General features: G+C 34.3%; 1 protein-coding gene across 1 annotated transcript; it reads right to left on the reverse strand.

Annotated features, from left to right (window-relative positions):
- Positions 1-5,610: 5,610 nt before the first annotated feature.
- Positions 5,611-11,298, reverse strand: LOC124943141 (putative E3 ubiquitin-protein ligase LIN-1). The gene is made up of 12 exons (XM_047483696.1): positions 10,524-11,298; positions 9,449-9,682; positions 8,103-9,346; positions 7,884-8,028; positions 7,592-7,810; positions 7,203-7,521; positions 7,000-7,124; positions 6,786-6,902; positions 6,456-6,710; positions 6,261-6,371; positions 5,785-6,186; positions 5,611-5,694 (listed from the first exon to the last, which is right to left on the reverse strand). The coding sequence occupies exons 1-12, from the start codon at positions 11,292-11,294 to the stop codon at positions 5,677-5,679; spliced, it is 3,960 nt and encodes a 1,319-aa protein (XP_047339652.1). The 5' UTR covers positions 11,295-11,298; the 3' UTR covers positions 5,611-5,676.
- Positions 11,299-13,921: the final 2,623 nt, after the last annotated feature.

Genomic DNA, 13,921 nt, shown 5'->3' on the forward strand with positions numbered 1-13,921 from the left:
AAAAAAATGTTAGTACTATTGAGATAGTTTAGTGCAAATGTGAGATCACGAGATTAGTAATATTAGAGGTTTATTAGGTAAGAAAGAATATTGTTGGTTAATCAAGAACTAAAGATGTTGGTATTGTTGAGATGGTTTAGTGCAACATTGAGGTCACGATATTAGTAATATTATAGGTTTATTAGGTAAGAAAGAATATTGAAAGAATGTTATTGGTTAACCGAGAAGTAAAAGATGTTGGTAGTGTTGAGATGGTTTAATGCAAAAGTGAGGTCACGAGATTAGTAATATTATAGGTTTATTAGGTAAGAAAGAATATTGTTGATTAACCAAAAATGAGAGTAAAAAGTCGAAAAGGAAGAGGTCGGTGATGGTGAAAAAAAAGTTAAACAAAATTCTTCTTATCAAAATTGTTATCTTTTCTTATGAATAACGAAAATAACAATGAATGAGAAGAGGAAGACGATCACTAGGTTGTGTCAACCATTGAAACACCATCATGTTCAGACCATAGATGTTGACGACGAAGAGGATAATGAAAGCGATGAAAACGATGAAAACGATGACGATGACGACCAAAAAGAGATGAATATTGTTTATTTCAACTTTATAAATGAGATTTTTATTTTTCATTGATCGCATGTGCATTATTCTAGTTACATTAAATGACACAATCAATTCACCACTCCCAAAGACGAAACTAAGATTTGAAATCTATCTGAACTAAAATCTATTCGGACTAAAAATTGGTAACAGAAGCCTGGAGGCTGAAAAATTGAGCCATCTCAAAGCTAAAATCTCAATTACAATAAATTCACAACTGTAACATAACTGTAAAGTTATAACAGAAACCTACCAATAAACCAATTGATGATTCTAATCTTTAGTTGGATTGCTGCTGCTCCACGGTTGCTATTTCGACTATTGTTGTCCGGAATATGGAGCTTTGCGGTCTCGAGCTCAAAAAATAAATGAGATTGGTGACAAGAATTAATTTATATGTAATAAATAAAATATATAAATAAAATAAATATTATATAACATCACTATAATAACTATTTTATTATTCTATCCATATAATTTGTATACCAGAGGAGCACAGATATTTAAGTTAAACATTTTCTTTAGTTTTGGCAACTCAAATGGTAATCATTATCAAATAATGGTTTAGAATCTGCAATAAGAATATATATAAGTTAGAACTCTTATCAAAAGTTTGAAGTCCTATAACAATATTTATATAATGATCAATTATATATAGATAATGATTAAATTTTATTTTTTGACATTATTTTTTATATTTAAGGTATTTTTATTTTTAATTAATAAATAAATATTAAAATATCATATAAACAAGGGGATTATTTTAGCATAATTTCCTATTTATTTTATTTTAAATTATTACTGAATAATCTTAAAGAGTATAATCATAAAAAAAAAAATCTTTAATATTTTTTTCTTTCAATAATAATTTTAGTCTAAATTTGAATCTACTCAAAATTAATTTCTTGATGAGTGGTTTCTTTATGTTTTGATCTTGATTCTTTTTAAAATGCCTAATTTGTTTCAACTAATGTGAATATTGGGTTTGTTTAATTTTGTTGATATCAATCTTCAATTATGAATATATTGTTTAGAGACGAATAATAGATTTCTATATCTTAAATATAAAGTCTAATATTGTTGGAAGATTTTCGAATGATATCTAACTTTTCAGATCGGTCGGTTAAATATATTACATCTTTATAAGATTTTGAAATGAATTAACTTGGAGAATTAATGTTTCTTTTCAATTGAAGATGTCCTATTTCTAACCAATTTCCTGACTTATTCCTACAAAATCAATGTCCAAAGGATAAATCTATGAAACTAATTGGAAAATACACTGTTAGGGTCTACAATCAAGGCCTCGGTCCTAGAACAATTTCCAGCACCCTTTTCTCGGTCCTATAGTGCACATGGGCCAGTTTATGTTTTTTGTTTAATAATTTTGTTTTGTTTCCCTTCTCTTATATTTCTCTCAAACCGAATTTTGTTATTTCTGCAAGTTGTTGTACCAAATTTGTAACCAACTACTCTTGAGTAATTCAGCCGCTTTAAATGCTGACGTCCATCCCACTTTTTGGGCATGAATTGAAGCTTGTGAAAGTTGTTACTCTAAGTTATTCTCTCGGCCTTTAACCTCTATCTTGGACTACTAGGTGTATTCTAATAATATCATCTTCTCGCCCCGGTTTCTTCTCTCTTTAACCTCGAATTCTTTATCACATTATATCCGCTGCGCTTAATTAAAAATTTTCATACTCGGTCCCATCAATCAAGAACACGTTTCTTGAATCAAGAATTCGGAAAGTTAAGTTATAGTTTCAATCTTAACATATTGGTATCAGAGCTGGGCGATTCTCCAAATGGTAGAAACCCGCCAGCAGACAGAAATTGAGGCGCTAAAGTTCCTAATCGAAGGATTGTCCCAACAATCAGCCGCTACGCAGGCCATTTTGCACCAACACATGACTGAATCGGTTGCTATACATGCTGCCCTTAAACAACAGATGGCCGAACTAAGCAATAACATGGACGGAATATTCAATATTGCTGAAGAAAGACTTGTAGCAATTGAAAATGGTGCATTGGGTAAGGGCCAAGATCCCCGCACCGGCCCCTATGATGATGATGAGCCTTCTTGCCACGGTTCTCCATATCGTCCCCATCACTCTGGCCAGAACCGCGACCAACACAATGTTCCTCCCACTCGGCTAACCAAGGTCGATTTTCCTCGGTTTGATGGACCCGATGTTGAGGGTTGGCTGATATCCGCCGAGCAATTTTTTAGGGTGGACAAGACGAAGGATGTCACTAAATTAGAAATCGCCCCCATTCACTTTTCTGGCGAAGCAAGAATGTGGTACGGGTCATATTTTCAGAACCGCAACCATAGGGAAGCATTATCATGGGATGTGTTCAAGAGAGACCTCTTGGCACAATTTGGGCCCTCTATACACGATACTCCAATGAGGCAGCTGATGAATTTGAAACAGGTTGGTTCAGTTCAAGAATATAATCTGTGATACATGTCGATCTCTCAAAAACTCTACAGCATGCCAAAGAAATACGTCATAGATTGCTACTTGTCCAGTCTAAGGGAGGAGATTGCAAATTGCATCAAGTTGCGATTTCCGGATTCTTTAAACGAAGCCATGGCCATGGCTAAGGTCCAAGAAGCAACGTACTGGTCCCTAATGTGCAGTGGGCACTTGTACAGCGTTGAAGCATCGTTGTTGCCCACGCCATCCAATATTAATACAGTCTGGCCGAGCACCAATACTGACATCAAGAATTCATCATATGGGTCATCTTCAAGTGCAAACCAAGGTCACATTAAGCAATTAGACCCGGTCTCAATGGATGAAAAGAGAAAGAATGGCCTATACTACACTTGCAATGAAAAATGGCAACCAAACCATAGGTGCAAATCCATATTATTCATGGTCTCAGTCAATCATCAAGAACATCAAGAACCCATTCAAGAATCTGTTTTGAATGATCTACCTTTGTTGCTCGGGGCAAGGGAAGAACCAGCCATATCCTTACATGCATTGACCGGCTCTAAAGCTTTTCAAACGCTCTAGATTCTTGGCAAACTTGGGAACCTTCCGGTAGTGATCCGGATCGATACAGGCAGCACCCACAATTTTATTAATAGCAGGACTTTGGAAAAAATAGGCCACAAAAGCATAGCAACCTAGGTGCAATCGGTTAGAGTGGTTGATGGATCCAATGTTTTATGCTCTAGCATTTGCAAAGATTTGAAATGGTCGATGGAAGACAATGACTATCAAACGGAAATGAAGGTAATTTCCATGGACGGATATGATATTGTGATGGGCATTGAATGGCTGATTACTTTAGGTCTTTCATCTTGGAACTTCGAAAAGCTGACCCTTTCGTATGAGAAGCATGGCATAACCACGGTCCTAAAGGGGATTCCTCGGTCGCAGGTCACTTTGATGCATGGTAACCAGCTGGAAAAAACTTTGGAAGAAAGTAGTGTTGCTGCCAAAGTGCAAATAAAAAGTAAGCCTGAAGGCCAAATTGTTTCCCTCGCGGCAATGACCTTGGAAGATATTCATGAAGATCTCCAGCAACTATTTGAAGTGTTCAACGCTCTATTCCAGCAACCCGAAGACCGACCACAAGTTAGGAGAATAATTAGAAGCTATGGCTCTTTCGCTGCCCCTCTTATGCTGGTTTGGGAAAAAGACTTGGCATGGATTTTTGATAACACTATAGAGTATAATCGAAGTTGGAAGAAGTTTTTATATATTTGCTCCAAGTCTTGGCGACATTGCAGCAACAAAGGTCAGCCCTAAACAATGAAAAACTCGACCTTGGGTGCACAGAAATTTTTTACATTGGCGGAATGGCGAGTGACCTGGCAGTACAAAAGACTACAAAGACCCGACCAGCTCCACTATTGAAACGATTCTACCGAAAGCTTTGTAAGAAGTTCGGTCCTATGCTGCGACCCTTGCTGAACTTGCTGAAGCCTGACCGAAGCAATAGTCTTTTTTGAAGTTTTGAGGATGCGCATTAGAGGCTGACCAGTCCACGTTTATTTTCGTCGAGGGCGAAGAACTTTGAAGGGGGAGATTATGTTAGGGTCTACAATCAAGGCCCCGGTCCTAGAAAAATTTCCAGCACCCTTTTCTCGGTCCTATGGTGCACATGGGCCAATTTATGTTTTTTGTTTAATAATTCTGTTTTATTTCCCTTCTCTTATATTTCTCTCAAACCGAATTTTGTTATTTCTGCAAGTTGTTGTAACAAGTTTGTAACCAACTACTCTTGGGTAATTCAGCCGCTTTAAATGCTGATGCTCACCCCACTTTTTGGTCATGTATTGAAGCTTGTGAAAGTTGTTACTCTAAGTTATTCTCTCGGCCTTGAACCTATATCTTGGACTACTAGGTGTATTTTAATAGCATTCTCTTCTCACCCTGGTTTCTTCTCGCTTTAACCTCGAATTCTCTTATCACATTATATCTGATGCGCTTGATTAAAGAATTTCATACTCGGTTCCATCAATCAAGAACACGTTTCTTGAATCAAGAACTCGAAAAGTTAAGTTATAGTTTCAAGCTTAACACATACCCAAAAATATTTTTTTAAATTGAATAAAACAAACTATGAACCAAAATGAAGTTTAGAAAAGATATAAATATTATGATTTTATTAATACTTAATTATTAAGGTTTCTTTGTGATATTTGGGATATAATATATGTGTATTATTGTGATTATATAGGTTTAGATTGAAAATTTTGTACAAAAATTATTTATTTCAAAGACATTAATTTTGATGATAAGTACAAATTTGTAACTGCTTTATTAATTTATTTTTCTTAATTGTTGAAACTAACTACTCTAATAATTATGATATCTATTTCAACTTAAAAGACTTTTAACTATTTTATTATTTTAGATAAGGCATATAGTAACTCAACTCTATTACACAAATATAATATTTAGTTCCATGTTATGTACATTTTTCAAGAATACATTATCATTATTCTTAATTATTCCTTAAATCCAAAGAAAGAATATTATTATAATTCCTAAAATAATATATATCAATAAACTCATCTTGAATTCAAGGTTGTTTGTCAATCATCAACTTCTAAGTTAGACCCCATACCTGAAATTATCAAAAACAATCACAACCTCAAAATTATATTACATTACAATCATGAGATTACAATAATATGAAGAAAAAAAACTAATTTACCTGAATTTTTCCATCCGAAGTTCCAATTACCAACACATCTTCGTCGTTATTGAGAGCCATGGAAACGATCTTACTGTTTATTCCGGTATTAAGCGTTTCCACCTTATTGGCCTTCTTTCTGCACCAAACTTCAACCGCCCCACCTTTCCCACCGAGATATATTAGCTCTGAACTTATCGCCATTGCCCTCACCTCCATTGTAGACGCCAATGATCCAACCATACTGTAATTTGAAACATTCCATATCTTAACAGCTCCATCCATTGAGGAGGAGGAGCTGCTACTGGCTGAATATATTAATCCATCATGCACGTTCATTGCTTGGATCGGGTTTGCTTTCACCAATAATTTCCTCGATCCACTTTGAATTGTAGTTATAGTTCCAGTCGCTAGTTCGATTTCCTGTAACATTGCCCATAACAGTAAGTAATCTTAAAAGAAGGAAAAAAAGAAAAGAAAAGAGAATTAGTTGTTACCTGAATGCTATTATCATGACATCCACAGTACAGTTTTCCATGGACAAGATCCAAACACTTTACGTATTTGTTTGGCAACAATAATTTCGATCCCCCACTCCACATATGCACCTGAAGAACAACAACATGTGACAACATTTGAGAAAAAATTATTATATTTGGATTGCGGTTAGTTATAAGTTATAACTTATAAACCTTGATTCCGGCTCCTTGAGGAATGAAGCAAACGAGGCTGTTTGCGACTACTAGATTGTTGACATGATCCTTCATGTCGTGAATCTGTGTGCATTGAATTATTTCGCCACTTATAGTCCAGACCCTCACAGTTCTATCGAGAGAACCGCTGTATAGTTTATCACCTGGATGCAGAACCCTCAAGCTAGTTACCACTTTGCTATGCTCTTTCACTTCTTGTATGAGCCTCAAGTTGTTTCCTTTAGCCAACCAGACCTGATCAATGCAAATATAAAGATTTGGAGAGAATGACTTAATGGTGATTAATTTCATAACTTTATTTCAAGTTACCTTAATTGTTCCATCTGAATGACCCGAGAATATCTTATCTTCGTAGCAAATCATGGACGATACTTCGCCATTCACGCTAGAATCTTCTTGAATGATTTCTTTGTGATTCCAGATTTCCTGCATTACAAGAAAAACGAAGAAAACTGTCACAGCTAAATCCATCTTTGCGATGGCCATTGGCCTAGAACTGTAGAGTTGAAGAAAAGAAACTTACACAGCTTGATTCATGGCCTTCTGAGAGTGCTTTAAGCATATCAAAAGCCATGCTAGAGTATTTCTTCAACTCTCTTAGACCTTTCAAGATATCCTTCATGTTCATAGAAATTTCGCGCAGACCCTCTGCAAGTAATTATTACAAGTTGCACAATTTTAATGATTTTTCCACAGTTTCAATGATGAAAACTGAAAAGTACGAACCTGTATCGTGAATGAAGCTGTTCAAGGCGAGCATTGCAAGGGCTTTATCTTCGATATCTTTTGCAGATTTGAATATCGATATAAATCGCTTAAGTAAGCATACTCTAGCAGCACCTCGTATGCCTGTGTCTGGAAGAATGTCGAGCATGTAAACGAGCCATGTTGCTGACAGAAAGCACGCTGAGCCTAACTCTGCATATCTACTCTTTAAACCTTCGGCTAGAGCCTCAAATATCAGACCAAATTCATGGCTAACTAGAACATATGCCACTTTCTTTTCCCATTCATCTGCAGCCTTCTCTTCTTCTTCATCTTCTTCCTGAACAATGAAAATATCAGACAAATCTCTTCCAACATATTATACTATGTGCAGTTTTGTATAGACTAACCGAGTTTTCATGTCGCCTATTCGTTCTCTTAACTATTCCAGCACGTTTAAGAAGAACAGATCTTATAAGTGGCTTCCCTGAAGAGGAGAAACTTCCTTGCAGAGCTAAAATCATCTCGGCTGCAGCTATTTGAGAGGTTGGAGACTCGGATTCTTTCAGAGATGAAATGAGATAATCTATTGCTTCTTCTCTATATATGCTCATCTTCCTCGGCTCCTCCTGTGAATCAGAAGCTGTATAATAAGGTCTTTATTCGAAAGAGAAAAAGGAGGGAATTGAAAAATATCCGAACCAGAAGGTCAAGCTGGAGTAGGAAGCCAGCCACAACAGGACACTGATCTTTTAATGCAGTTTGAAGATACACGAGAAGTGTATGCATTGTACTGTAAGATCCTTCATCCTTTATTATGTGGAGAATCTGCTCATTTGATGTCCTCCTGGATGAAGATGATCAGATCAAGTTCATATTCATGAAGGAAGGAAGTAATCGAAATTCGAATAGAAGATGTACCTGTTCAGTTTAACTAATTCCGAAAGAAACTGAACTATCTCAAATCGCGCTCCAATGTTTGTCTCCATGATGCGACTGAGATTAGCCTTGTGGGTAATTAGGTTTCTGCATTTTCCTTCCACCTGAATGCATCTCAGAAGGATTACAGCCGCTGCAGCCCTTTCGTCAATACACGAAGCCTGCAAGGTTTCAATGATACTTCCCATGACTTCTGTGGCAATGATAGCTTTAGCTATTTCAGTTAAAAAGCTAGCTTCTGCACCTCCTAATATGTCTGCCAATACAAAAATCGCCGCCTTCTTAGGGTGCATGAACATCTTAATCGAATCATCAGCTGGATTTCCAATGATATCTAAGAGTTCAGGCGCTATATCCATCTCAATTAAGCTCGTGGACGGTGGTTTCAGCAAGTGAATTAGAACAACAGCCTCTGTATAACCTTTCTTAAAAAGAGCTGCAATACAGTCCACATCTGAATCAACTCTGGTTAACGTCTGGATCACACCGTCCTCTCTCGATCCAAGCTCCGAGAGAAGGTAAACCGTGGCGGACAACACTTGAGGATCAACAGAATTGAATAAAATCTCCACGAAACCGTTGATGACTTCTGCTTTAGATAACATAGACAAGATCTCAACATCCATAGACGTTTCTCTCCAAAACTTCTCAATTCGAATAACAGCCATTTCAGATTCTTTCAGAATTTCCGAAGTACATAGACTGGTTATAGCTAGTCTAAGCTCCGTAACCGTTGCATCAACGTTAGCGTGAGTTATCACGCTGTTAGGTGAAGTCGAGTGCATTGTTGAATCTATAGAAGGCGAAGTCTCCGTATGCGACAGACTACTCAAACTCAATTCTATCCAGTTCGCGATTAAACGCTTCAGCACATAGTTTGTATTCGGAAGTTGAGTGATTCTCAATTCCTGACGAGTAATTGGACAAGTAGAGTTACCTCTATCAATCCATTCCTGGATCGCTCTACGTTCGTAAGTCTGACCTGTTTCTAGAGTTACTGGATCGTTGAATATTTGAGATGTAATCGGACATACGAAATCCTTTGGAGGCGGTTGTTTTGCTCTTCCTTCTTCTCTAAGTGAATGATCTGTTAGAATATCTTGAGATCTTGTGACAAGAAATGTCCAAATGTTAGTAGATGACTCTGAGGAAACATTGTTGAATATTTTACTCACTGGCTCAATTCTGATTCTGATTCTGATTCTGCAGGCTGCTGGATTTCTTCTCTAGAAATCAACGATGTTGATTTCTTGTTCTTTTCCTATCAAACAGAAGAAATCAATAGTTAAATGCATAGTTTAATCAGTCATTGTCATCAAAGTATTTACCTCTTGTTCGGCATCTGCATCGGAATTTGAACAAGATGATTGATCGGAATCCGAATCGGAATCTTCTTCCGATATTGTATCTGATTTCTTGTTCTTCATAGAGATTTGACCTGTGAGGACGTTTGGAGAAACTCTCTCCGGATAAAATGATGGGAATTTGTGGAGGATTTTGCCATTGTTATTGTTTAGAAATTCAACTGATGATTTCTCTTCTTCTTCTTCAATCCATATTGGCTGCATAATATTTATATAACTCAAATATATTATTTGAAAATAATTCTTATAAAGAAAAATCATTTTCTTTTTCTTAAATATTTAAAGAGGAATGATAGAAATAAAAATAATATTAACAATAAAATGTGTTATTTTTTATAAATTGAATAAAAATTTGAAAATTATTCTTTTAAATTTTTATTCCAATTAAGAAATGAAATACGAAATTTTCATCCACCTTCTTAATAATATTATTCTCATAGTATATAGTTTCGATATCTAAATCAAGTAGAATTTTTTGAAAAAATTAGGCTTGACATGTTCTATTCATTGGGATGGGATAGAATTTTCTGTTACGGGTTTTCTGTTCCCTTCACATTAAGGGAGTAAAACAGTCATTTAAAAAAATTGTTGTTTTTCTCCCTTCTGTTAAAAGGAATAGACAACAAAAAAAAAAATTTGAATTAGTAAATAAAAAAAAAAAAACAGAATCAAGTATAATAAGTATATAATTTCTCATATTTAAAGTCTAACTAACCTAACAAAAAAATAAAATAAATTGAATTATCAATAAATTTTAAAAAATAAATATACATACTTACTAGTGGGTCAAAGAAAGAATTCTCAATCAAGACAAAGAATTTAAATTAAAAAAATATAGGAAGAAAGATGACTACATTCAACTAAGGGATAGAAATAACAAATAAGTCCTAAAACTTATATTTCATAGTTAAATTAATCATTAATGAAATCATAAATTCAAGGTATTATTTTATCATAAATAAAAAAGTTAGAGGGCATAATCAATCTTCTTCAACCTTTTTCTCTGTTCTAAAAAATCAATGAAAAAACGAAACATTACGTTATTCCGAGGATTACTTATTCCAGAATCCCTTGCTTCATTTCTTTCATAATGAATCAGTTCCAATTCATCACCCTTTTCTTCAATCGTTTCCAAAACCACAGATGGAAGATTAAGATGAATCAATCTGTTCTTGCCTCTACTGTTAACCAATACATCACTGAAATATTGAGCGAAAACCCTGCAATTCTGATCAAGAACTTTAGAATACTCTTGTTCAAGCATCTTTATCTGTGATGTCTGATCACTACTCATCTTTGACAACAGATTCAATCTTGTGATCGATAAAGACATGATCTTTGCTCTCTTATCATTAAACCAATCAAGAACAGGAATGAAATGTATCAGAAACAGTTCTTCGAAGAGTTTAGGTGCGATATCAGTTCTAGCTAATGAAGGGTCGGAAATGAAAACATCAAGAAGGGAAAGTGTAGCTTCAATTGGACGAGATGATAAGGAATGAACTAATGAAAGAAGGAAAGATGCAAAGAGATTATTTGAAATTGAGATAAGAAGTTTTTCAGATAGAGTAAGTGAAGAAGATTTAACAAATGGGTTAGTTGTTCTGATTGCGTTTTCGATGGTTTCAACTGCGAGATTGAGAGTGATTTGGTCGGAATTTGAAGATGGGTTTTTTCTTTGGAAGGAAGAGAAGAGATTATGACGAAGGTCGGGAGATGAAAGGGTTTTTGAGAGATATTCATTTGAGTGATGAATGATTTGCTCTGAAGTTGCGCCGGCGCCGGCGACGGTGGCCGGAGAGGTGGACATTGTGATTTTGGTGGAAAAGGGAGAGTGTGAGAGATGATGATTGAAAATGGAATTTGGAATGATTTGGTTTTTGTGATAGTGGGAAAATTGAGTGGGATGGGGGTTTGGCCGGCTGCCGGCAGAAATGACGGTTTTGACCTTGGATGGTTCTTTTTCTAATATTGCCACATTTGGCTAATGGTTTATGATTTGGGAATATTAATTGAATGTTAATCATTTGGGGATTGACTTAGGATTTCAATTATGACTAGTCATGACATTTCAATTTTAATTGTTATGCTTGTTTTTGTATGATTTTAGTTTGGTTGAAACATATTTGATTTGAGAAAGGATAGGGAGCGATAAAGATGGTTAACGGGAATTATATGTCATTTTTTGAGTTCATTGAAAATAATAAAAAAAAATTTAAAAAAATTCTAGAATTTCAATATTGTTCAACCTTTGTCAAGGTAGTTTAATGGTAAGAGTTTGATTAAGAGACCAAAATATCACAGTTTGATTTTATCTGAAAACGCTTTGAATGAAATTAGTGTGCATGGATATGGCCTATGGGGTGTAATGTTAGTTCTTCTTATTAAAAAAAATCAGTATTATTCTGTCAACCTTCTCTTTGATTTATTTCTTATAAGAATAATATTTGTGTAACATGACTAATATATTTATTTACTCTTCCTATACTATATTTTTATATTATAAAAAAAAATTGTGAGAATATAGGATAAACATTATTGGCCCATCGATAAAAATAATGATGATAATAAAAATAATTCTCTGAATTAGAACTTACACATAAGAGAATAGCTTCAAGTCTTCACTCAAATTGTGTTTATATTTTCTCAAATTTTATATAAAGTAGTTCTATGAAAAATATACCAAATTTTGTAAAACTTTAAAAGTAAGAAGAATGGAAGAAGTTAGATGATGAGACTTGGGAAGTAGGATTAGACCAAGTCTTGCTAATTGTGTTTATTCAATATTTTAAATAAGCACTTGATTATGGTACAAAGAACTTTATTTATTTTTATATGTCTTTATGTGGAAGACTTCAAAATTTAATAAGATCTTCTAAACTCTCTAGCTAAGGGATGGAAAAAGGAACCAAACAAAATGTTCTTACTTACATCCCTAAGGCATGTTGTATTTTATATCAAAGTCATAACCTAATAAACAAGTCAACCATTGCTTATATATTTCAAGTGATTCATTTAACATTCTCTATATATCTCACCCTTTTCACAATCTATATTACATAGAAGACTTGCATCTTCTGATCAGATGTCATGTTTTTGACCAATCTAACTTATGGTGATCAATTATATCAAAGTCATAACCCATTAAACAAGCCAATCATTGCATATATTTCAAAGTGGTTCATTTAACATTCTCTATATATTCTCACACTTTTCACAATCTATATTACATAGAAGACTTACATCTTCTATGCTTGATCAGATGTTCATGTTTTTGACCAAACTAACTTGGTCTAGAGAAATAAGGATGAATGATATGAAAGCCATACCTAATAAACAAGACACTTTTCACGATCTATATTACATAGAAGACTTACATCTTCTATGCTTGATCAGATGTTCATGTTTATGACCAATCTAACTCATGGTTTAGAGAAATAAGGATCAATTATATCAAAGTCATAACCTAATAAACAAGTCAAACATTGCTTATATATTTCAAAGTGGTTCATTTAACATTCTCTATATATTCTCACCCTTTTCACAATCTATATTACATAGAAGACTTACATCTTCTATGCTTGATCAGATGTTCATGTTTTTGACCAAACTAACTTGGTCTAGAGAAATAAGGATGAATGATATGAAAGCCATACCTAATAAACAAGACACTTTTCACGATCTATATTACATAGAAGACTTACATCTTCTATGCTTGATCAGATGTTCATGTTTATGACCAATCTAACTCATGGTTTAGAGAAATAAGGATCAATTATATCAAAGTCATAACCTAATAAACAAGTCAAACATTGCTTATATATTTCAAAGTGGTTCATTTAACATTCTCTATATATTCTCACCCTTTTCACAATCTATATTACATAGAAGACTTACATCTTCTATGCTTGATCAGATGTTCATGTTTTTGACCAAACTAACTTGGTCTAGAGAAATAAGGATGAATGATATGAAAGCCATACCTAATAAACAAGACACTTTTCACGATCTATATTACATAGAAGACTTACATCTTCTATGCTTGATCAGATGTTCATGTTTATGACCAATCTAACTCATGGTTTAGAGAAATAAGGATCAATTATATCAAAGTCATAACCTAATAAACAAGTCAAACATTGCTTATATATTTCAAAGTGGTTCATTTAACATTCTCTATATATTCTCACCCTTTTCACAATCTATATTACATAGAAGACTTACATCTTCTATGCTTGATCAGATGTTCATGTTTTTGACCAAACTAACTTATATGGTCTAGAGAAATAAGGATGAATTATATGAAAGCCATAACCTAATAAACAAGACAATAATTGCTTATATATTTCAAAGTGGTTCATTTAACATTCTCTATATACCACTAGACCACTGGTGCTTGTTGAAAAAATGTTTTATGTTTAAAACTGAATGTATCAT

Source organism: Impatiens glandulifera, chromosome 6, assembly GCF_907164915.1.
Source record: "Impatiens glandulifera chromosome 6, dImpGla2.1, whole genome shotgun sequence".
Lineage (NCBI taxonomy): Eukaryota > Viridiplantae > Streptophyta > Magnoliopsida > Ericales > Balsaminaceae > Impatiens > Impatiens glandulifera.